We start from the raw sequence: 25,887 nt of genomic DNA, 5'->3' as shown, positions 1-25,887 counted from the left end.
TACAATGGACTTGAGTGCCCATGCACGTAGCAACAGATACCCATGGGATTAGATGTTTTCCACCCAGACTCTCTGAAATACCACAGAAGCACACCACCACCTACTAATCTACTTTTGGGGAAAAATAATCTTGGGGCAAAGAGAGTAAGAGAAGCCTAATTTAGAAAGCAGGGGTCAGAATGGCTGTCAGAGTCCTGTCAGGGGTGGGACACAGAAGGGAAAGGAAGCAAACTTGAAAGGGAAAGGCGAAAGCAGTAAGGAGGCCAGAGAAAACCCACAAGACCAAATGCAGGCTATCATATGATGTACACATGAGAGGGGCCACACACGTTTGTCACAAACTCAAATTAACACATTTTTTAAAACGCTGCAGATGAATTATCTTTGTATGGCAAGAACCAGTGGTAATAACATCGCTTCAAAGCTGAGTACCTTCTATGAATCAGGCATTATACAAACACATGTATAGCTCAGTTACTCTTCAAAATCCCCTTGGAATACAGATATTATTCCCACTTTAGAGAGGAGAAAACTGAGCCTCAAAGTTGTGATAGAACCAGGAGTCAGTATCTTAACATAAGTCAGTCTTATGTCCAAGCCTGTGTCCTGCAATAGCAGAGGTGGAAGAATACAGAGTGCACTGGAGGCTCCTTGTTTCTCTAAGTGCCTCTTTCTGACTAAAACTTAACAGTAAGTGAAAGCCAATGATGTCAAAATGTCAGTGCATAGCAATGTGTGCTAACTTCTAAAAGCATAAGCTCAGCAAACACCCTAACAATCTTACAACAGCACAGTTTGGCTGTTGTTTAGGACATCCACCAGGTACTCAGTGCCTCACCAGCCAGTCTAGAAGGAATGTTGCTTAGGTTTGCAGTCCCCCTCACCACTCCTTGCTCTACCTTTGCAATGAGTCAAAATGAATCAAAACGAATATGAGTGAGTCAGCTGCGAAACTCCTGTTCCAAACAGTGGGCTGTGTGGTGGGAGAGTGCACAGATGGAGTTTCCTTTTTAAATGAAATGTTTTGGCACCAGCCTCTGTCAAGAGCTTTCCCTTGTTTCCATCTGGTTTTAGTCCTGGAATGCATACATGAGAGAATGGAAAAAGAAACCTCTAGGTGGGCGAGAAAGAAGACTCTGTCAGTGTGCTAAACCACTATAAAACCTCAAGTGGCTGCCAGCACCTCCTCTAAATCCTCAGAGATTTAAGCACTCTACTCATGGAATGTTGTCACATTGTTTTCAGGGAATGGGAGAGTTCCTCAGACATAGCTCTATCCTGGAAAAGAATACTGAAATGTGTATATACTTTGGAGTCAGATGAACCCAGATATGCATCTCAGCTCTGTCCTTCTGAGTCATCCAACTCTGGGCAGTACACTTAACCAACTGTAAGCCTTGGCTATTTCATCTGTACAATAGAAATAACCACAGGGACTGCTGTGAGGATTACGAGAGGTGATGCAAGTTAGATGCTTAGATTTCTACAGTTGGATACTCTTACTTATAAGGCTTTAGAAAAGATAAATATTATTACCACCACTTTTCCCAGGAAGAGATGCAGAATCATAAGGAAATGCTAAGAAACTTCAAGGGATCTACTTTTCTATTACACAACTGAGCAAAACAAGTCCATACATGGCCAGGTTCCCATCAAGAGATACCAAATTTCCCTGGGGAGTTAGTTTTCTAAGACTCATATACATCTACTAAGTGTCTTCAAATATGCAGATTTATTTATTTATTTATTTATTATTCATATGTGCATACAATACTTGGGTCATTTCTCCCCCCTCCCCCACCCCCTCCCTTACCTTCCTCGCCCCCTCCCTCTGCCCCCCACCCCCTCGATACCCGGGAGAAACTATTTTGCCCTTATCTCTAATTTTGTTGAAGAAACAGTATAAGCAATAATAGGAAGGACCAAGGGTTTTTGCTAGTTGAGATGAGGATAGGTATACAGGGAGTTGACTTGCATTGATTTCATGTGCGTGTGTGTTACCTTCTAGGTTAATTCTTTTTGATCTAACCTTTTCTCTAGTTCCTGGTCCCCTTCTCCTATTGGCCTCTGTTTCTTTAAAGTGAATATGCAGACTTAACAGTGCACAAGACTGTCATCACCCAAACAAAACTTAAAGCTACAGGAGACCAAAGTATTATGGAGACATGATTATCAGTGCAGCTTCATGAGATTAAGGTAAAGACAGATGTTTGGTTTGGGAAGTTTTCTCTCATGCCTATAGGAATTGGACAGCACAGCACAGCTGCTATGGAATCAAATGATGTGGGTTCAAATACTTGTTTTGTTACAACTGATGATCTTGGGTAAGCTAATTAATGAGAACAGTACTGTTTGCTACCTCTGGGCACTGCTCTAAGGATTAAATGAGCATATATGTGTCTATCTATCTATCTATCTATCTATCTATCTATATCTGATAGAGGAACTCAGCAAATGCCAGTTTGCCAATACTAGTGTCACCAATCCAAAGGTGAGCTGGTGCCACCCCAACCATACTGAGCACTGAAGCGTGTGATGAGTGCATGGCAGGTGCTATCCAAAGATCATTTGTAAGTGACCCTTGCTGGCCAAATCTACTGCATCAGAAGTAAATCTCTTCTTTTAACTCTAAGTAATCAATAATTACTGTTGTTATATATTTTAATCAAATGTCTCTATGTACATATCACAGAAGGATGAAGTTTTCCATAAACAGTACAACACAGACTATTGCATTTTTGTAAAATTAAACAGGCTATAGGAAAACTCATAGAAATAAGACATCGGGAATAACTCAAGAATTGCTTTCTTGAGTTACTTAATTTTACCAAATCTCTATATTAAAGAGATATGATGCTCATCCTCACAAATATTCCAACTGTAGGAGAACCTGAGAAATTATATAGGAAGACAGTGTGGAGGCTGAAAATGCTACAGTTGTCAGGAGTTAGAGCGGAATCTTCCCTTCAAATACCACAGCCCCTGCTGAGTTGAGCCAGAGGAAATGCAGTGCTGCAGCAATATGAATGTGTTTATGGGATCGGGGACTGGGTGCTTTTTAGTTCTGCCACTTCCAAATTTGTGACTCCAGGAGGTCATGACCTCTGGTAAATATTGGTTCCTTTATCTGTGAAATGAAAAACATACTACCTAGTTGTTAGAGATGCTGTGGGTTTAACTGGAATTAAAATAAACAATAAAATACATATAAGATGAATGCTTATTTTTTTTCTACATATTTTTCTAAAAATTTCCTATTTCTAGCAACATTTACTGCTTGTATAATAAAAACAATAAATATGTATCATAATTGTAGTTGTTTTGCTTTTTTTCTTCACTGCTAATACCTTTGTACACCTTCGATTTCAGTGTGAATTTCTTTTTCTTTTTCAGGATTAAAAACTCTTAGAAAGTCCACCCACTACTGATAATAAACCATTTCTAACAAGTCCTAATTCCTCCTCTCTTGTATTCTTCCCTTCTCCCTCTTCTAATAATTACAGACTCTGAGATGAGATGAGATAGTCTGAATTAGAAAGCAGATAAAAGGAATTCTGTTATATGCCAGATCACTTACAATAAAATTTGGCTACCCTATATTCCAATAAAAACCTATAAAGAATTTTCTCAAATCCTCATAAATGTTTAAGTGTCCATTCTGATATTAAAAACTTGAATTCTCACGCCTGTGATCCTAGCTATTTAGGAGGCAGAGATCAGAAGGATCGTGGTTCAAAGCCAGCCCAGGCAAATAGTTTCATGAGACCCTATCTCGAAAAAAACCCTTCACAAAAAAAAGGGGCTGGAGGAGTGGCTCAAGGTGTAGGCCCTGAGTTCAAGCCCCAGTAACGCAAAAACAAAACAAAACAACTTGAATTCCTCTCTATATGATATGTATGGAATAAGTAGGAATTTTTATATGAAGCTACAAAGTGGGTCCAGAATCCTGGAACTTCAGAGCCAAATGAATCTCAACAAACTACCCTGAACTTTTCAATTGAATAAATCCAGATGTTTAATAAAGGTCAGAAAACAAGAAGATTTAAGTTCAAGAAACTTCTAAAATTGAGTACCAAAAGTATATCATGTCAAATATTCCAGTGGACAATCCAGAATATAACTCCCTAAAATAGTGAAACTAACTTCTCAACCTTAGTTTCAGAATCTTGCACATTTAACACTTTCAAAATACAGATTTGTGCTGGGCGCCGGTGGCTCACACCTGTGATCCTAGCTACTCAGGAGGCAGAGATCAGAAGGAACACGGTTCGAAGACAGCCCTGGCAAATAGTTCAGCAAGACCCTATCTCAAAAAACCCCTCATAAAAATAGGGCTGGTGGAGTGGCTCAAGATGTAGGCCCTGAGTTCAAGCCCCAGTACTGGGGGGAAAAATATACAGATTTGCTTCCCCAAGCTACCTAGTGCACATTAGTACAACATATGAGGAGCCAGACCATCTGAATTTGGAAAACATTTCAAGGTTATTTCAAGAAATATCTATGGTTAACAACTACTGAGAAAAAGGACAGGATTGCTAGGTTCTACACTCCTAATCTGTGATTACTTTCCATAGAACCCATTTACATAAATTACTTCATCAAACAGTATTCAAATCTTTTTTTAAAAGAGACAATTTTGCTCTCTCTATAAATTTAAAGCCATTTAAAAGAGACCAAGTTTCTCTATTCCAACAGGATATGTAAAAGAATGTACTCATCACAAAAGTTACAGTCTCCACATGTTTCTTCTGTGGGGATGGTGAGTAGCAGCCAAGAGGAGACTGCGATTGATTTATGAACATAAATGTAAAAACTAACATCATCTATTACACACACCAAATTAGAACAGGATCAAGAAAATAAGACTGTAAACAAGAAATTACAGAACATTCAGTAGGCAACTGCATTCTAATAAACTAATTTTAACTTAGCGTGTTTCTGGTTTAATTTTATAGACTCAAATTATCATGGAGACGACAACTGATTGATTGTTGTGGGTGGTGGTGACCTTACTCTTTGAATTCATTAACAGTTCTACATTAATTAAGTCTACACTACAATCAGGTGTGCAGTAAGCCATACCCCCCCCCCACAAACAACACCTTCCAATAAGCAACTATTGTAATTATACCTAGCACTGTGGCAGGTGATAGGAGGAAATTAGAACTGAGCAAGTCAGTTCTGTTGCTTGCATCTATCTATCTATCTACCCATGTTGCTGCATGTATGTGTAGTCATTTCTTTTTATTGTCAGGTACTCATTCCACTACATAGATATAAAACCATTTGTTCATCCACTCGACATGTACATGGAGATTTGAGTTATTTCCAAATTTTTATTATGTATAAAGCTTATGAGCATTTCTGTATAACCTCTTTGAATATAACAGGTTTTATTACTCTAGAGATCTCCCTCTCAGATTATTCCAAACACTGGAAAAAATTCTCACAAAGAAACTTATTAGTAAAAGACACTGGATATATACAACAAACCCAGGCCTAGATGCATACTTTGGCAAGCTTTTAAAGTCATGCTCTCCCCTTTTTCTTTTTCTTTAATGGCTCATACTGTTTGAAGAGTAGCTAAGAATTATTTGTGGAACCTTGCCTTAATTTGGACAAAGTTTGCTGGTTCAAAACAAATAGCTGGTTTTCATCAACCAAACCACAATAGTTGAAGGGCTGGCCTCCCAGAAAGCATAGGCAATTCACACTAATAGCAGGAAAAAGACCATCTTTCTAGTGCTCAACTTTCACTTCAAAGACTCCTGTGTGTGGTCAACTACAAAGAAGTCATCCCTAGACTTGACAGGGGAAAAGGAGAAGCCTCAAATCCTGCTTGGTCTGCTAATGAAGCTGCCATTCCATCCCTCTGCCTGCAATGACTGCACACCCACACAGTCCTCTTCAAAACAAGTGAGGCTCTGCTTTTCTAGAACCTCTTGGTTCTTCAACCAGTCCAAATTCTCCCCATATATGCTTATCTACACTTTTTCCTTTCTGGCCTTTACACAATTTTATGCTTATTTTAGAGAATAACTCATTAATGTCTACTGCTTCTTCCTCACTGAACTAAGACTAAGTAGTCTGTAATTTTTTTTTCTCGACTGTACTCAGGTTTGAACTCAAGGCGAAGGAGGTGCTCTAGTGTTTGAGCCATGCCCCCGACCCTTTTTGTTTTCGTTATTTTTAAATAGGGACTCATGTTTATGCCCAGCCTGGCCTGGACTATGAGTCTACTATTTATGCTTCCTGCATAGCTGGGATGACAGGTGCACACCACAGAGCCTATTATTTTATTGGTTCAGATTGAGTCTTAAGAACTTTCCGCCCAGGCTGGCCTTGTACTGCAATCCTCCTGGATCTTTGCCTCCAAGTAGCTAGGATTATAGGGGTGAGCCGGTGGGCCCAGCTGAATTTTTCTTGTAACTGCGACCGTGTCACCTAGGATACTCAGCACATAAAAGATACTTAATGGAGAGGATGAGCTTGCTCAATGTATACTATACACATATATGGAACTGCCACAATAAAGCCTTGTATTTTTAATGAATGCTAATTCAAAAGTAAAATAAATTAAAAAAAAAGAATTTATCATGGATTCATTTTTAAAAGGTACTAAATGCATATGTGACTAATAACTTTAATTAAAGCATAAGTTTATCAGAACTGGTATTCCACTAAGCTTCATATAAGCTACTAAATAAAGGTGCTGGTACTCCTTTGTCGATTACAAGAAAAAAAAACATACTGCAAAAAACAGGTGTCAAAGTTGCCTGAGTTTTCCTGCCCCAAATTTCCATTATACTGTCTGCTGAAATGTTAGATCTACTGTTTTATCCTCTCAAAATTCAAAACCATGAAAAGGATAAAGACTTTCAGAATAAGAGATTTTTCCTCTATTAGAATGCAACAAAAAAAGCAATTCTTATAGTTTCAGACTTTAAACCTGAAGGTCTTGATAATTTGTAAAGGAAATGCAGCTCTCCAATAAATCCCAGGTCATTGTCTTCTATGGCAGGGGAAATGGCTATGCTATTTCACTGAGATGAGGTTGTCAGAATCTCTATCACTCTCTCAGAGTTTATGATCAGAAATAGGCAGACACAGCACAGGCCTACATTCCAAATAAAACTGTTCTCTTTTAGTTATAGGTTTATACTAGGCAAAACTCAACTGGCTTCTGAACCATCCATCTTCCCTCAACTACCTTTCTATGGGAAATCTCAAAGAAACATTGAGAGAGCAAAGCTTAATAAAATTAGAATCATTATGTTCAATGTTCAGCTCAATCAATGTTCAGCTCAGCCTAAACACAAAACAAAATTTATTGGCATCACTTCATATACTCTTGGTACAAGCAAAACTCTAGGATCTAAACTTAAGAATATGAGTGTTTTAAAGATCTGAAGCTTATTAATAAAACACAAGGAAGGTATTAGGAAAGGCTACTTCTTTGTTTCACTTAATCTCAAGTTATTAACTGAGCTCCTATTATATGCTTAGAACATGAAAGACACACTAATATCTTCTAGCAATAATAAAATTTTATTAACCTAATTCTTATTTGGGAAAAAAAGACCAATATTTCTAAGGCTAATTCTCTCACCTGGAAAGTCATTTTTACCAAAATACTAGATTCTTATTTCATTTTAATCTAAGATAAAGTCTTACAAATTTACATGTTCTATCTAATGAAAAGTTATTTATACCTTAAAGTGAATAATGATAACAGGCTTAATTTTTAAAATCTAAAAGTATACCCAAAAAATAAAGTTTTATTCTCAAGTGAAAGGTTTTTAGAAGATGAATTAAAGCAAACTTAATTCTTCCATCATCCCATTATAAGAAATAATATCAGAACTATTACAAATGCCCTAGGTGTTCAGATTAGCAGCACCCATATCTCCATGAAACACTTATCCAAATTTTATCTAAAAAAAACTTGGTATGAATCCACAGTAAATCCCACAGATCTCCTAAAAATAATAATCCTACAAAACTCTAAGCTTAATAAAACAGATGCTCATTCCTGACAAGGCACTGTCTGTCAGGCAAAGCACTGATTGTGAACTGAATCTTCCTTCCTACATTCCATAAGGTATCAATATTTATCACAAGACAAGCTATTACTAATTATTGGCAATGGTCTAGGAAAAAAAGTCAATGAAATTCAAGCTGCTAATAATGACAACTGTCTAAATTCCAGTAACTATTCTAAAACAAAAATCCCCAAAGGCTGGACTACTTCCTAAGAAGGAAAGTATGAACAAAGAAATGTATCTGTCAAGCCCTTTGCAAAAATTCTTAATAACTAGAAAAACACATTAAAATTAAACCACACTATCTTTTTAATACAAGCAATCCTCAAAAATAGAGGGACCACTAGTGAATAAGGATCATAGGAAGACAACAGAGAAAACAGGAAACAATCTACAAAATGAGTATGACCTTCACAGACACCTAAGAATTAACTATCTTAAAACAGAAGTTATTTTAATGATAGTAAGATTTGGTTTTCGTTACCTGACAGACAGATGTAAGTTAAATATTCGCCTTGACCCCCAGTTGCCAAAAAAGGAATCTTTTTCTTTGTCCTCCTCTTGACTTGGACAGCTCCCAGCATTCTTTCATCAAGAGGTGCAAAAATTTCCTTGCTGATGGCAGATTTCGCACTCATTGTAGAACAAGTGAGGTGGGCACACAGTGAATTTTCTAAAAAGAAAGAAAAGAAAACTTGGAACTGACAATTTGTAGAGCTCATACAAGAGTGAGCAGCAATTTCATTTGCAGGTCAAATGCAGTTTAACCTCTTATTTGCTTGAAATACATCATAGAAACTTTAAAAGGCAAGGTCTTCATATTTCTAGTAGCTATGAAAAATTACAAATGAAAAGGAAATCTGTATTTACTCCCTGAAAATGTCAAACCTAAGGTGAAACGAGCAGCATGAAATGGGATCTAGGAACCTTGTCAACTTGTACCCCAATTGTACCTCCCTTTAACTGGCAAGCTGTACCCGCCCCATTCCTTTTTGTAAGAACACAAATTCTCACTTCCATTTGAGGAGTCTTTCCACTGTTCAATGATGCTTGAAGTCAAGAAGTTCTTTACACCTCTTCCAAATCTTCTTTAACACAAGTATAAAATCTATTTCCCTAATTCCATTCATAGTGGAAATAACTGCATCATCTTCTACATAATAACTATATAAGCAGCAGAAGTTCATTAATTTACCCCTCCTTTAGCTGTCTTTGATCAGTTAAGTAATGAACTCTTATTTATCACCCTCTTACAATGAACCTCATTTTCCAGCATTCCTCTGCATCTAGTTGCCAGACTCTGGACCTCACCAAATTCTCAACATTTTCCTTCACCCAAAGTAGACACGGAATTCCAAAAAAGTATCTGACTAATGCTTAGTATTTTGGAAATGTTACCCAGCAGTTCCCATGTATTATCCTCCTATAGTTAACTGGCAGTGGGTGCCCAATAATTAAGAAAATAAAGCAGTGTGTGGCTGAGTCACAATGAATCTCCCCCCACCAAACTCACACATACACAGTTCCCATGTTATATTTAGTTTTCCGAAAGTTGTACTTCCCTAATGGTCTTAATTCTACTTGTGTCTGTCATGTTCAAGGTCAATCTGGATATGAACCCTACCTCTGTAAGGACCAAGAGCAACTTAACAAACCTTCTCTACTCTGTCATTTTAGTATAAATATCTGTGATTAATTACTAGCCAAGATTTGTTTGGGAAGTTAAAAAAAATCCTAAGGTTTAGGAAGAAACTTTGGGTTGATCATACAGATTGTGCGGAGTATCTAGAGATCACTGCTATATGTAGTAATGCAGCTCGAAATGTTGATCGCGCCGCTGGAAAATTGAACCAACTGGTAAACAGATTCTTGTTCTTTGCCACTTTACGCTCAGTATTAGAGATACAATTAAAAATGAAGACATGGCTTCTGTCTCTAAGGAACTGACAATTGACCACATCAAAGGTTTCTCATAAATCCCGATGATTTATGATGGAAGACCATGGGAACATCCTTCCCAACACAAAATTCACAAATGTTAACAATACAGCTGCCCACCTCTAGCCTGTCTACATCTGTAACCTTCCAGTGGGGGAAAATATGTATTTAAAAAGAGCATCTCACTGGTTAAAGAAATATCTCCTAGTTTTAATTCTGAAATAGGGCAGGTTATTCTAGTGGTATCAAGAATACAAATCAACATATGAGCCAAGAATACATATCTATAGATCTAGATTTTATAGATCTACACTCAGATCTCCTCATACTCTGATCATGACATTTTTTATCATTGTTATCAGGTTTTTCACGCTGGTTGAAAAAAATAATGACAACAGGGCAGGAGTGTCTGGTTTTTAATATGTTGACTACTGACTGATATTGTGATTTCCTACAAGTTAGCAAACAGAACTCTCCCACCAGGCTTAAGGCTATGACTTATCTAGTAGAGTACTGTAATTTTCAAGGACTTTAAAAAAAAAATAAAAGAGGGAACCACATGCTAGTTCTTTTCTAGCTTCAAGGCATCTCATCTCTCACCTTTAGGGACATATTAAAAAAAAGAAGCAGGAGTTAAAATCCTGAAGAAAATACCATGCTGGGAGTAAGAATGGCCTGCCCTCCGAGCACTGGTACCAGGAAAAAGGCTCATCTTGCAAGAGAAAAACTATTCCCCAGGTAACTGAGGCACCGTGGGGAGTGAATTATGAGAAGCCTACATAAGCACAGCTGTGCCCAATAATCTGCAGGCTGTGTTTGCAGCCACAGAAGAGGGCAAGAAAGCAAGATGCAGCACAGCTGCTTTTCCTAAACTGTTTACATTCAGAGAAGTAGCAATGCAGGTTTCTCTTGTTACAATGTTACGCCCCTCCCCAAGAACTGCTGCTCTACTGTTTACCACTGGATATAAAAGACCTGCTGAAGGAGGATGCAGGTTTTTTTGATGGGGGATTGATGGAAGGTTTTTTTTTTGATGGGGGATGGACTGATTGGTGGGCTGCTTGTGAGAATGATGCTGGTGAGTTATGCTAGAAGTTAAAGAGAACATGGGACAGTGCAAATCTGCACTAAGAATTTTATACATAGGCTTTAGAAAAGCTAAGCTAAAGAAAACATAGGACAGTGCAAGCCTAAGGACCGAGACTTTAAGAGTTATGCTAATGTAGTTTTTAGACACGGCTGCTGTTGTTTGCAAGTCTGAGCACTGAGACTTTAAGAAATCTACAGAGAGAACATGGGACAGTACAAGTCTGATGGGACGGTGCAAGTCTGAAGGCAAAGACTCTAAGAGAGATTATGCTAAAGAAGGGACAGTGTGAGTCTAAGGAAAGAGACTTTAAAGAACAGAAAAGGAGCAAAGTTTTAAAGAAAGACTTTAGAAGCAAGGTTTTAAAGAACTGTAAAGGAGTAAGGCCTTCAAGAATAAAGATAGAGAAAAGAAGCAAAGTAAAAGAAGAGATTAAGGCACACAGCAAAATCTACCCATGCTTACTTCCTAAACTTTGTTTAATCTTTTTCAGTAAGTTGTAAGACTGCTTTGGGCAAGACAGAGACAGACTGAGAACTTTTTTCTTCCAAGTTTTGATAAAAACTGGTAAAATTTAATAAATTATTTTCCTATCTATTTATCTACCTGTTTCTCCTGCTGTGGGCCAGTGTTTGGGTCCAGAGCCTAGCTTTATGGCTGGGAGTTCTGGTGAAACAGCATGTTGATTTCAAACTACTCTGTAAGCAAGGTAGAAAGAAAACTATGTTTCCAAGCTCATTATGCATTGTCAGACCAGCACCTCCCAACTAGCATAGCTTTTGCTTTTTCATTTCAGATTCACATTTTTTCTCAAATGGTAGTTAAAAGAAATAGCTATGGTTTTGTTGTGTAAAATCTATCAGAAAAAAAAATTTACCAAACTCTTAGGAAATCTTAATCTTTTCCGTCAAAAACTGGTAAGCAATAGAAATGACCTTTTGTTTTTTCACACTGATATTCAGTGGTCAGGAACAAATTTGGGGATAGGGTGTAGGAAAGATAAAACCAGTAATTTCATTGAGCCCACGTTTTGGAAACAAACAAGCCGAGGCTTAAATTTTAGTTTCACACATAAGCCCTATTAGATTTATTGATAAATCTCAAAATTCCTGACCCTCAGTTTACTTACTGCAACATGGAGATATCTTCCCCTGTCTTGGAACTGAAGAGTTGAATAGATCAATGTGTGCAGACCACTTATTCAAGTCCCTGAATAATAAAAAGTTGCCTAAAAGTAGAAAGTTTTTAACTCTCCTACTATCATATGAATAATAAAAAACCTTCTGAACCTGTAGCAATTAAATAAATGTACCATCCATACCAGAAGGTATCTGTAAAAGTGAAACCCAACTTTATCCACCAAAGTCTTGCTTTTCTCACTCATGAATATGAAACTCTCTACATATGAATAAATGGTCTCTTAAGTGGAAAACTCTGTCATAAGTGTTATGAAGTTGAAGGATTTATAGGCTTCACTCTCAAGAAATTCACTAATAGACTGTCAGATTCATTCTATGGGAAATTACCAAATTTTCTGTTCAGGGCGATGGTATCAAAAGACTGCATGCTGTGCACATGTGTGTATGTTTTTTAATGTCACCTGGGAGTGGTAATGTACAGTGGGCTAGAAGGGAAAGAATCAGAAAGGAAAAGGGGTACTGTTATAGCTTTAGGGCAATGAATTATATCTCTACAAGAGTGTTCCAAATCTGATTGTTCATCTAAATTCAGCATGGAGAGCCTTTCAAAAATGGTAAACTACTGGAGCCCTCTTTTATTACACACAAAATAAGAAATCTTGGTTTTTTTTTTTAATTCTCTAACTGGCTCTCTGGCTGCCATGCAGTCATCCTGCCAACAATTTTAAAATATATTAGCATAAAGAAGAAGTAAAATCTAGCCTAGAAAGGAAGTGATGGGTTTGGAAAGGAAGGATCATTTCAAGAGAGAATACTGAAAAATAATGCACAGTATTTTTTCCCTCATGATTTAACCTTTAGCTTTATCAGGTCTTACATCTTGCTGAAGGCAAATCAATATCCAGCCCAGAATCAGGTGTACATTCAAAGGAAATAACATAAATAAAACAGCAATGATGCACCAATGACTATGTGTTACTCCGACCTACACTATCCCATGGAAGCTTTTCCTTTTCTTGCTCCAAAGCTTCTATAGGATATAATTATAAAGCTTTTCTATCCAAGAAACAAACCTACAATATGATTTGCAAGTCAAAGCAGCTGGTTGCCTTAAGTGATGGTTGCAGAAACTACTCACATTTAGATGAAGAAAATCTTGATCAAAACTGTCTTTCTTTCAGTCATATAAAATCCATTCATATCCACTTTTATTAGTACAGGGGCTACTGTGGGAAGATGGCCATTTACCACCCAAGTAAACAGGAAATAAGATTATCCTTTAGGGAAGTTAGACACTCAAGTGATCTCAGTGACCTGGCAGATGAAGTAAGTAAAGTGGGGAAAAAGCATAAGATGTTTTTGTACTTTAACACTAGCATTTTTGCTACAGTTGCTATTTGTCCTCTGTGGTCAGGAGACTAGGCAGAGGAAGAGGAACTCTAGCAAATCAAAACTTGCCACTGGCAAGGCTTTCATTATCATACAGGCAATTCTACATGCCTTAACTATTTCTCATTTGAGAAAAAGCTCCTCTGGTGAGGTAATAGTGTCATCTGTTCGGCTGAATACTAACAGATGCTTGATTTATCTAACACTATCTACTTCTTCTTCCTTATGAGCCTACATTTAACATACAATCTTCTGAGCATGTTTTGGCCCTGGCTGTGCCAAGGCAAGTATTCTGTCCTGGTTTTAGATGTCACCTTCATAAAGTAGTAAATATGATTCAACTCTGAAGTGGATGTGCTCAACATGGTAATATCCAGGTCAGAGGCATTGACATTATAAGTAAAGTAATGTCATAGTAGAAGACTTTGGGGGAGAACCAGCTGGTCTTCCCTAGACATGGGAGCTCCAGTGAGGTAAACCCAAATAACAGAAATAAAAGAAGTGAGATTATTTTCTAAAATTGGGCTTCTCTATATTGCCACTTTATTTTTAAAATTCTACAAGTGCAACTTTAATTTTCACCTGTAACCTGATGAGACTGTTATGGTTTGGATCGTAAATGCCCCCCAATAGGCCAGGTTGTAAAGGCACAGGTCAGCCTGTGGTGCTATGGGGAGATGGTACAGTCTTCAGAAGGTGAGGCCTAGTAGAAGGAAATGAGGTCATTGCAGGCAGGTCCTTGCAAGGGATATTGGGACCCAGACCTTCTTCCTCTCTCTCTCTCTGCTTCCTGGAAGCCCTGAGGTGAGTAGCTTTGCTCCACTAAGTACTCTCTACCACGATTTTTCTGCCTTACCACGGGCCCAAACCAGTGGAACTGTCCATGAACTGAAATCTCTGAAACCCTGAGACAAAAATACCTTTCCTCCTTTTAAGCTGAATTTTCCTGGGTATTTTGTCACAGTGATGGAAAGCTGACTAACACAAAGAAAAATTACATGTCCAGCTCAGATAGCCATCCTACTTTTAAAGCCATATATCTAATTATCAACTGAGAATTTTCACTGAGAGTTAACTTAGATTCTTCCTTTCTCCTCAAACCTTCCAACTTCCCACAACAACCAACCAATCATCAAGTCCTGTGGATGTAATATTTCTGGTTCCACCAGTTTTTCTTCATTCTCATTTCCTCTGCCTTAGTTTGGGGCTTCACCATCTCTAGCCAGACTGATTTAGAAGTCTCCCTGAAAGAGCTCCAGTTCTGCTGGAATCAACCATCTCTACTGTCTAGTGTAATATTTTAGCATGCTGTCCAGTTGAAGATGATTGAAGCTGAGATGTGTTTGTTTCTTCTCCATGCCTCAGGTCTTGACCTCAGCCAAGAAAGGATCAATGTTGTAAGTGTTGAAACCAAAGTAGAAAAATGTGAAATTACTTCCCTCAAACTCCATGGTATATACATACTAAATGTTGAAATCCAGATGTTATTACATAATTTTTAAACCTAAATATTATCTAAAAATGTTAATTTTGCTCAAGTCTAAAAACTTCATCATGGAGTCAGAACATATGCAATTTGCTCTGAAAATAAAATCAATTTTGCTTTCTCTGATTTCGTTTATTAGGATCAATGAGATAATCTCATATCAATTTAACCACTTTATAAAAGTTCACTTAAGGTTTACTGATTTTAAATATGCGAAACTTTTTCTTAGACAATATTACTCTAATAAGATAGCTTTCCAAGATGAAAGTGCTCCTCTTTTCATAGCATGTAAGCATGCAGGTAAATAATAAACGAGGAAAAAAATTTAGTCTTCTGCCAAATAATGTTTCCATGTAGTTCAACTAATCCTTTTAACTAACAGTTCTTACAAGTAGAAGCTAAAGGGGGAATCAGATAAGCCACAAAAAGAGACAAATAACTTTGGTGACAACATTCAAAGTTTATAACTACAATCGCTACAAGTTCAATCATATAAACAATAAGGACCATGGAATGGGCTTTCCATGGGATAGGAACAGCAGGATTCAAAAACTTTATAAAGTCTAGACTGAATTAATAAGGTACACAAAAATTCCTGCAGGAACATCCTTGAAGGAGCCAGAAACTTCTAAACAGGAAAAAAACAGAAATAAGAATAAAAGCTAAAAATATGCTCTAGACTGCTAGAAAAATATTTGAAGACAGGCAAAGAAATATCTTAGAGGAGGAACTCCAAATAAAGACGACGTCAACATCACCTGGGGAGCCCAGGTCCTGATCAGAGATTCAGGGGCACAGGGGCCAGGGCTGGAGACTTGTTTCCCTACTGGCCTTTTCAATTTATTCTCCTGCACCACCAGGCTGAGAAACATTGTCTTTAGGAGTTTCTCCCCTCTATTTACTGAACTATTTATATTCCAAAACAAGCACTGGTAATGAATCACTAAAGTTTGTACAACACTTCATGAATTCACAAAGTATTTCCATATTCAATCCCAAATGTAGAATCAAAATAGCCACTAAATGTAGTTTTCTTCAAGACTATAAATTAGAATCTTTAGATATTTGTACTTAATAAATAGCAAACTGTGCCATTTTTAGCTGACCCCTATTTGTCTAAGGATTATGAGAAAGTGTTATAATTTGTCCCTCACAGAGATTAGTATTTGAATTGAAACTCTGAACCACTATTAGAGAAATGTGTGAACATGCACACTTGTGTATTGTAGATGCATGCTTACCTCACATTCACTCTTAAGAGCAAAACATTATAAACAATCTAGATATTCACCAATCTTCATTGGTTAAATAAAGTATATCCCATCAATCTGATGGAATATTTACATGTCCTTTTAAAATTATGGCACAGACCTATAGATACTGACTTGGGAAGATGACCACAAAATAACAGAGTGAAAACAAAAAGGTTACCAAACAGAAAATAAACTAATGGATGTACAATTGTATAATCATATGCACAGGAGATATCCAGAAAAAATGTTTGCCAACATGTTAATAAAATTATCCCTGGATTTTGAAACATGAAATTAGGTGACAGAATCTATTGCTTACTCCACTCTAGCCAGACTAGAGTATTTCTACAAACATTTTAGTTTTAAGGTACATGTTCTCAAACCTGGAAGTTATGTAAAAACATATTATTGAGATTCAATTATTGCTTTTGCTTTTTTACTTCAGTTTAGTCGTTATTGGTAACCAATGGGAAATTATTAATTTCCCACCTTCAAAGAGTTGTGAGAAAGCAGAGTAAATACTATGAATAGTCATGAGTCCTCTCGGCCTGAAAAGGAAATGGCACCTTTCCTCTGAGCAACTGCAGGGCCACCCCAGGGTCCACAGCCTTTGGTGAACAGTGTACCAGCTTGTGCTTTCTCCTAGCGACAGGTACCTTGGGAGCAGTGGAAAAACAACACTACCATACAACAGCCACAGTCATAATTAACTCTTTAAGGAGAGAAACGAGGACTCTCTTTTCCAATATTGGGCTCGTTCGGCTTTCTTTTTCCTGTGTATATAAACTCTCCTTCTCAGGAGAAATATGTTCACAGGATTCTCTGAGCCACTGACTCATGTTTGCTTCAACTGTAAACCCAGACTATTTTCATCTCCTCTTTCCTTGTTTATATGTTTGGTAAGCACATTCCTCTTGTAGGTTTAATATCCAAAGAACGAACCCTGATTTACCATGAGGCTTGGGTTTTTATGTTCATTTGCATTGCAGTTGTACTTTTTAACCTTCTTGTTAATCACTACCTCCTCATTTTAACAAACAATATGAAAAAGCCAAAAAATACCACCAACAAAGCTACACATGGGATACACAGGATTTTTTTAAGGTATTAAGTCAGCTCTCTGTCACTGTGACAAATACCTAAGATTAAACAATTTAAAGGAAGGAAGGTTTATTTGGCTCATGGTTTCTGTACAACTTTGCTTGCCCCTGTTACCTTTGGGCCTGTGGCAAGACAGAGTATCAGGGCAGGGAGCAAGTAGCAAATAAGAATGCTAACCTCATGGTAGATTAGTAGCAAAAGAAGAGAAAGAGGAAGGGGCGAGGGGACACCCTCAATGATGTAATTTCATCCCATTAGGTCCCACCTCTTAAAGGTTCCACCATCACTCAATAGCACCTTAGGCTAGTGACTTAGCCTTAAATACATGGCCTTTGAGGGACATTTCAGATTCACACCATAACATGCAGGATATGCCATTTGGAGGGTTGTTTTTTTTTAAAGGTGCGATGAAGATATCACAAGCATCCTTCATTATGATAATAGAATCTTAGTAAGTCTAAATTCCAAGGACCAGTTAAGTTGGTTCTTAAAGCACCCGCATACCCCTTCTACAGTAAGAAGTAGAAATAAAATACCAACAGGAAGACTAGGCTGTAATGCATGCACAGGATTATGACAGGATCATCAATCTAAACTCAAGACAGGCCTTAAAAAGTGAGTTTAGCTGGGCACCAGTGGCTCACGCCTATAATCCTAGCTACTCAGAAGGCAGAGATCAGGAGGATCATGGTTCAAAGCCAACCCAGGCAAATAGTTTCTGCAAGACCCTCTCTCAAAAAACCCTTCACAAAAATAGGGGCTGGTGAGGTGGCTCAAGGTGACAGCCCTGAGTTCAAGCCCCAGTACCGCAAAAAAAAAAAAAAAAAAAAGTGAGTTTAACCATAAACAAAGAACAATGGGTAGTAAGATAAAACAAACTATAAAGAGCTATGTAACCGAAGTGTCCAAAGACTAGCTGGAAAACTAAGTAAACAATATATTGGCCTGAGGACATCAATTACAGCAGAGAGTTCTGAAAAGAACCAAATCTATCCCAACTATGTGCACACACAGACAACAACCACACAAGGATTGCTCTCACATGAAAACAGACATCCTCATATGTGTCAGGCTCTGTGTTACTTGCTGAATTGGTGTGCTTGTTTTACTTATGCTGAAGAAAAGACAGAAGATGCAAAAGGCACTCACCCCATACATAAAGGAAGCAGACGGTTAGGCAATAGTTAATTACCTTGCCTTTGAACACAGTTTAATTTATTTCAGAAATTATGGGTTCTTTTTAATTTCATTTTATTGTTTTGACATTTCCTTACATGTGTATACATTATTTGGGCAACCTCCCCCCAGAAATTATGGACTTTTAAAAAACCTACAATTAATAATAAAGAAAAAAAATTCTCCAGAACATACAAGATTAGACTTTTATACCAGTTATTTTCTTGAGTTGAATCTCAGGGGAATTTTAAGTTTTTTTGATTAAGCTAATTCTGTTTTGGAACAGACCTGGAACATACACTAAAAAGAGAATGAGCCTATAGAGTGAACCTTCATTTTTTTTTAAGTGTACAAAACCTATAAAAAGCTAAAATATAGCTGAAATGAGTATATGTGTTTTCTGGTTTCTTTTTTAAAGCAAAGCATAACTGCCTTAAAATAGTTTCTAAATCTAACATTTGGAGGGTGGGCAGTACTGGGGTTTAAACACAGGGTTTCACACTTGCTTGGCAGGTGCAATACCACTTGAGCCACTCTACCAGCCCTGTTTTTGCACTGTTTTTTTTTTTTTTTTTTGAGATACGGTATGGCAAAAAATTTGCCCAGGCTGGCTTCGAACTGCAATCCTCCTGATCTCTGCCCCCAAGTAGGTAGGATACAGGCATGAACCATGGGCACCCAGTTAACACCAATTTTTAAAATAATACCCCCTACTTGAATCCCTGATTTGGAGGATCCCACATTACAACTTCTTGGGAAGCTTCAGTTAGTGAGTTTCTGGAAATGACAAGTCAGAGTTATGCTCTCCCAGGAAGTCTTTCATGGCGGGACACAGCACAGAAGTGGCATGCTTCCTGGGCCGATTTTAAACCTTGTTAATTTAAAAGTCAAGACACTCTGTTCTTCAATGCCTCGATTTTTAAATAAATTTTTCAATAAGGTTCATTAATACTTATGATCTCATAAGGATCTCACCAAGGACTATAATTCTAACTTTTAATTGGTCTCCCCAATGGTCAACTTTGTGAATTTATGCCTGTGCAGTATAATCAGAATGGTAGTAGAAAGGTTTATCTCCAGCCTCCAAAAATACTTTCCCCTGTCATTGCCTCAAATATTGACACAGAGAGGCATATACTTAGTATATGACTTTGGTATTCAAAATTCAACTGCTTCACAATTTTGCCTCTGATTGGCCTTGATTTCTGGTAGGCAAGATATTATTATCATCGCTGCCCAACAGCTACAAAGATAATGAGTTGGGCTATAGTCTGAAGTCATTCTTTCTTGATATTTGTTCATCTCTAGTGTGCATGTCACGCTGTTGACTTGGCAAAGATCACACAGTCTTGTTAGGATAGAGCTGTTTTGATTCCACAAATTAAACTGGGGAGCTGACAATACTTTGGCAGAGAGATTCTACAATAGATCTCTGTCTCCATAAACAGGACAGTGCCCACTGAGCCTCATCACAGCTGTTGGCCTCTCTCCTTCAATTCCTGCAGTTTGCAATGAGAGTCAACTCCTGAGATCTTGGATGGCTTCCACAAGGCAGTTTTATGAACCTTGTAGGCTATTTTCCAAACCGGAAAACGCTTAAATATGAAAGGCACATATTTCAAAGGTTTCTGCTGGTTCTCAAGGGAAATTCCTCTTTCCACTTCCTTTACTGTATTACCCCCCTCTGGCATTTCAAAAGCAAAAACTTGGACCCTCTTTGTTACCTCCCCCTCACAATTTCTGTGCCTTCCATCTTTTGCTGCCAGCACTTAAGCAATTTTAGCTTGCCTAGAAGCAATGCCTTGAGTTTCACCATTTAAAAGGCTCTGCAAGGGAATTTAATCCATTCCACTTTACTGAGAGTGAGAAGGATCTCAGCAAGATCTTCACAAATGAGCCAACCAACAACCATTCCTTGATACCTTTTCAGGCCTTACCCACCCATAGCTTATACTGAGGCTGAAAAGCAGGGGCAGGGCAGAATTTTGGCATTCCTAAGCTTCAAAATTCAATAGATGCCAGTGATCTTGGTGATTATCTACTTCATCCAATTTTCTCATTTAGAAGCTGAGGTAGAGGGTAATTCCAAAGCCATACACCTGAAAAATAACAAAGCTAAGGTTTGGACTAGACATTGCTCTGAACTTTACTGCAATGTTCTTTTAAGTAAAAATCAGAGAAGCCTGAGATAATTACGTAAAATATTACAGCAGTTCCAAGTTAGATAGCAGTGGTATAGTGGGAGAACAAAAAGAAACAGAAAACATGATTAACTGCAGTACAGACACTTCTCAGATTCATTCCTTTTCTTAGGAAATGGCACAAAATTAAGTACTGGACTAGAATCCCTCTAGCCCATAGGTGTTTGGCTGTCACCTTTTTTGCCTTGAATTTTCACAGTTTGTGTTTTCTCACTTGGTTGTGGAGGCCAAAAGCAATGATAGTCTGCCCAAGTAGAACAGCCTGGGGTAATCCAAGAATCACAGAATAACTTTGACCACTTCCTAACCCACAGGACTCTGTACTGACCCCAACCACAGAAGCCCCTTCAACAGTCTTGGTGCTCTGAGCCACTGGCAGGAGAACACACCCTGGGCAAAGGTGCACGTGCATTATTAGTCTGGGAATTAATGTTCTAGTGCTGGTCTTCTCCTAACGGTACATTCTAACCACACCAGTGCCTAAATCAGCTGTTGTAAGGGCTTCTCGGTACCCATTCCAGGCCCTGGCACACAACAGGGTAGGAAAATAGGAATCTGATAAGCCCAGATCTTGTCTTTGGAACTGTACCCCTCAGCCTCGATACAAAAACAGCACCAGGTGCATGCAATCTGTAATCAGAGCCCTATTAAACTGCTCCCCAAATGCCAGAATTATCTCGATTTTCACAGGCAGCTGCACGAGGTCCTGTTGGGTAACTGAAGAGTTTTTACAGGTTCATGTGAGATTCCCAAGTAGCAACAAGCTAGAATGCCATGATGAGGATCCAGCATCTGGTGACTGTGAAATCCCCATAGGAGTGAGATGAGTGGGTACATGGGCATCCCTAGTCTATGTCTTGGGTTGTCAGCGAATAATCTACAAATCCAGGTCAGACTCAAGGTTCATATGCAAATGCAGACTCTGCCTCATTCAATCAGCTCTTCTGTCATTCAGTGTCAACCTCTTTTTAATCAGCATGTCCCAGAAAATAAATAACTTCTGACCTAACTAGCTGTTTGATAGGGAAGAAAAAATCTATCAATCGAATACAACTTTAATATGAACCCAATTAACACTAGTACAAACTTAATGGGATCACACATTAACAAATTACAAAGACATTCAAGCCCATGTGATCAAGATCATCATCCAGAAGCTGCAGGCCAGGACACAGTAGTTACTTCTACCCTGCCCCCACCTGATGGACAGGTGGATGGTGAAAAGAAGTCTACATTTGTTATCAGAAGATCTAGGTCTGAGCCTGTCTTTGCCTTTACTCCATAGGCAAAATTCTACATTTCTGAGACCTGTATCTTCATCTTTAAAATGCGATAGGTCTACCCACTTCACAGGACTGCTGTGAAGGTGGTAGAGGAGGTTATTGGAAATCAGCTCCCTAGGAGTGACTCCTCCCACTTGAAGTGACCAGGATTGAAAGGCAAATGAGCATGTCAGGATATCAGCTTACATATGCAAAAGCACGTCCATTACAATGTATTTTACAAAGCTTTTCCTCAAATGGCCTCTTATTTCATTGTGCAAACCTATGAGGGAATTCAAAGAGGTGTATCTTTTCTCCTAGACCGATGAGGGGAAGGAAACGGGTCTTCTTTTTGCAATCCTATCCTAGTTCCACTGCTCTGCAGCATATGGGACTGCCATCCTAATCAAGAAAATAATAATGGGAGTCAACTGAATGAAGTCTATCCACTGTGAATGAAGTATTGCTACCCTAAGGAGATGCAGAGTGCTATAGACATTGAAAAAAAAAAAAACCCCAAAGAGAAAGAAGGAAGAAAAGAAGAAAAAACACATGCACAAAGAGTAAAACAAAGTTGGGTTATAAATACACTCATTCAACATGGCATCCCTGTCCTAGACATTAAGGATTGTGAGAACCAGATCAATAATGTTCTTTCTTGCATGGAACATACATGCTAGTGGGGAAGAACAACTGACAAGTCAGCAAACCAATGCAGCGTTCAAGAAGAAACCTATTTAGACAGATCCTGTGAGTTCAGCAAAGGGATAGAGTAATGGGATGAAGAATAAAAGTCACTATCACCCACCACTAATCATCTGGTAGGGAAATTAATAGTGGTGACCCAAGCTCTCCAAATCTTTTAAGATGATAGTCACCTGGGTGTGATGAATATTTGTGTTTCTAGGATACAGTAACAGTAATAACAAAGAAATTTCATCTAGAACAGTACCTATCCTTTTTCATTTAACATTTATGAGTAATGACTATGACCTGGGTTGGAGATCACAAACAAGTTAGATATATTCAAGGAAAAAAATCATCTAGTCAAGGAGAAAGGCAAGGAAAACAGGAAGCTAACTGACTAAGTTAAGAATGTGAAGTTGCTGCTCCCCAGCACAAGAGGCATTTTTAATCCTTCAGAGACTGTAATTACTTGAAAAGTAATGAAAGAATTTAATTAGGCTGCCTGCATGGATTATGCAGGTAGATCCACTTCAATGGGAAGCCATAAGGGATGCTTTAGGAAGCTGTTTGTGGGTGTGAGTAACCTAATGTACCTTCCACCTGTGATCTGCACAATGGATGTGCCCAGAGAGACTGACCCCACCTTAAGGTAGAATGCACAGGATACTCTACTAGGAACCATTTCTGCACAGAATCTACATACTTAAGGAACTGCAAAGGAAAAAAAAAGCAATTGGTTATAGGAAAAAGGTGTCTGAGGCAAACAGGAAGTCTCTGAATGTCCATCTGGTACTAAGCATCGTTCTGTGTGTGTTGGGATGGAAAGGGAGAGAGCAGTACTTTAAAAATTCTCATCCCTTAGCGTGCTCAAGGCCACTGGTTCAATTCCCAGCACCAAACAACACTCATTCCCACCTCTAGAGAGATGGTCACTGAGGTTAGAAGTGAATAGTTTTGCAAAAATAGTTTTCTTTACCCATGTATGTATTACACATATAATTAGTGGTAACAGATTTCCAGTTTCTCTTGAAAATTGGAAGAACCTGGCAACACTAGACCCGTACCCTTTACTGTCTCTACAATCTCAAATCTCAAGTCCCACTACTTCCTGTCATACTGTTCAAAATGAGGCTTCATGCTAGTTGACCTTCATCATCCTGGTTGCTGTGTTCTTCTAGTAACTGGTTTATCACAAGTATAACTAAGGATTTAGAACCTGGCATAAATACTAAATTAATTAGCATGATTGGGAAAGTGCTAAGAATACATTTTCAGAAAGTAGGTCAGAGATTTTTTTAAAAATTAAAAGAAGAAGAAAGAAAACAAAGGTTCTGCCCAATGGGAGAGGAAAGCAGGATTGAGGAATCAACAATCCCTCAGTTGGAGGAAGTGAGCAGCAAAACAAACAAACAAAAACAACTACTCTTATCAAATAATCTCAAAAAGTTTGTTTTTGTTTTTGATTTCTTTTTTCTTTTTTTTTTTTTTTTGCAGTACTGTGGCTTGAATTCAGGGCCTTCACCTGTAGCCACTCTGCCAGCCCTTTTTTGTGATAAGTTTTTTTCGAGATAGGATCTTTTGAACTATTTGCCCAGGCTGGCTTTGAACTATGATCCTCCTGATCTTTGCTTCCTGAGTAGCAAGGATTACAGGTATGAGCCACCAGTGCTCAGCCCTTGTAAGATTTATGAACAGTTTATATGCTCTTCCAACATGCCCACTGCTCTGATAATGTGCGTCAGGGAGAGTAGTGTGGTATGCCAGTAGTCTCAAACACTGTCAACTGGTATAAACTTCTGCAGGACACCTCAGTTTATGTACAAACTCTAAAACTAGGCACAACTATTAAAACTGCACATATTACTCATAGGTACTTTTTCCAATTCAAATCACTGAACAAACAGGCAAAGATGTATATTCAAGGATTTGCATCTACTTGATTGGTATTCTTAAAAATCCCAGCCTGGTAGTTTTCTTCCACTGCTGTACTAGTTAATCTCTTTATATAGAATCAGTGTTCCACAGAAACTCGAAAGCTAGACCTTATCTATTCATGTTTTCATGCTTTCAGTCAAGCATTTTGTTGAGTATCTACTGTGTTCCAAATCTGTGCTAGGAATCTCAGAGATAAATAAGACAAGTACTGCCCATGGAGAGGCACAGCAGGGCAGAAAATGTCAGGAGACTATGCCAGATGGAGCACTGAACCTGTAAAGCAGTTCTGTGTAACTGGTGCTGTTTCAAGGATATCAAATCAGGGCTTAACTATGGAAGATCTGTGGGTTTTTTAGCTTTTTGTTTTTAAATTTTATATCTAGCCTTTCTCTCAAAGTCCTATGCAGCAAACTTCTTAGATTTCTGTGTTCACCATAAAAACACTTGGAGCGTAATATTATATAATGCCAAGGTATTATTTCCTAGACAATCACCATGTGTTTCACTCCCTATATGAAATACCTAAGACAACCCATTATTACACCATTGGTCTGCTAACTCTGTGTATCTTCCTATAACACAGAAATTCGCCTGGGGTTCTAGATGACTGTACCAATGTGGTATTTGATGGAATGGCTTTGCATAAGGCAACCCAGCTAGAACTGGGAAGCCCCAAAGAGAAAGAGTACAGGGTTACAAATCAGGAACTTTTATTAGCCAAATTAAAATTAATAAAACGAGATAAGGTAGATAAATAACATATCATTAAAAAGTACCCATGCCTTCATTAGTTTGAAGTCACTTGGTATTAGTTGGTGACATGGGTGTTTCTTGGCCACAGTGTTCCTTCAAGCTGGGTTATTTACAAAATTGCTATGCTAATTTCCACTATTGCAGTTCTGCTCATTTATCATATGCTTCTCAATAGTATGTAAATATAAAGACAGCTCAATGTATTTTGCGAGATAGAAAAGTAAATGATTTAAGTGCAAACCCAAAAGTATTATCAATACAGTGAAGAAAACTAAATTTTTCATTTTTCCCTATGCAATTAACTTAGAAGCCGCATGGAAATTAGCAAGAAAGAATGCTTAGAAATAAACAAGCTTGAATTATAGAACCAAAATCCCATAGATACCTACTTTATCTATTACAAAGTTAGGGTGCTCTAATTTTTTAAACAGGGGTTGA

At 38.0% G+C, this 25,887-nt stretch overlaps 1 protein-coding gene across 10 annotated transcripts in view; it reads right to left on the bottom strand.

Moving 5' to 3' along the window:
• Positions 1-25,887, bottom strand: part of Stxbp6 (syntaxin binding protein 6) — a 234,629-nt gene that overhangs the window by 154,955 nt on the left and 53,787 nt on the right. For 8 of the 10 annotated variants that reach the window (XM_074068246.1, XM_074068247.1, XM_074068249.1 and 5 more), the window contains exon 2: positions 8,527-8,715. In XM_074068246.1, coding sequence (XP_073924347.1) covers positions 8,527-8,680 — 154 coding nt within the window. In that variant the 5' untranslated portion in view covers positions 8,681-8,715. Of the gene's footprint in view, positions 1-8,526; positions 8,716-13,344; positions 13,369-25,887 lie in introns of those variants that run through there. The other 2 variants (XM_074068251.1, XM_074068253.1) reach the window with 2 other exon arrangements.

The sequence above is a fragment of the Castor canadensis genome, chromosome 3, assembly GCF_047511655.1.
Source record: "Castor canadensis chromosome 3, mCasCan1.hap1v2, whole genome shotgun sequence".
NCBI lineage: Eukaryota > Metazoa > Chordata > Mammalia > Rodentia > Castoridae > Castor > Castor canadensis.
The sequence above is the reverse complement of the archived record's forward strand: the minus strand, read 5'-3'. Positions and strand labels throughout refer to the sequence as shown.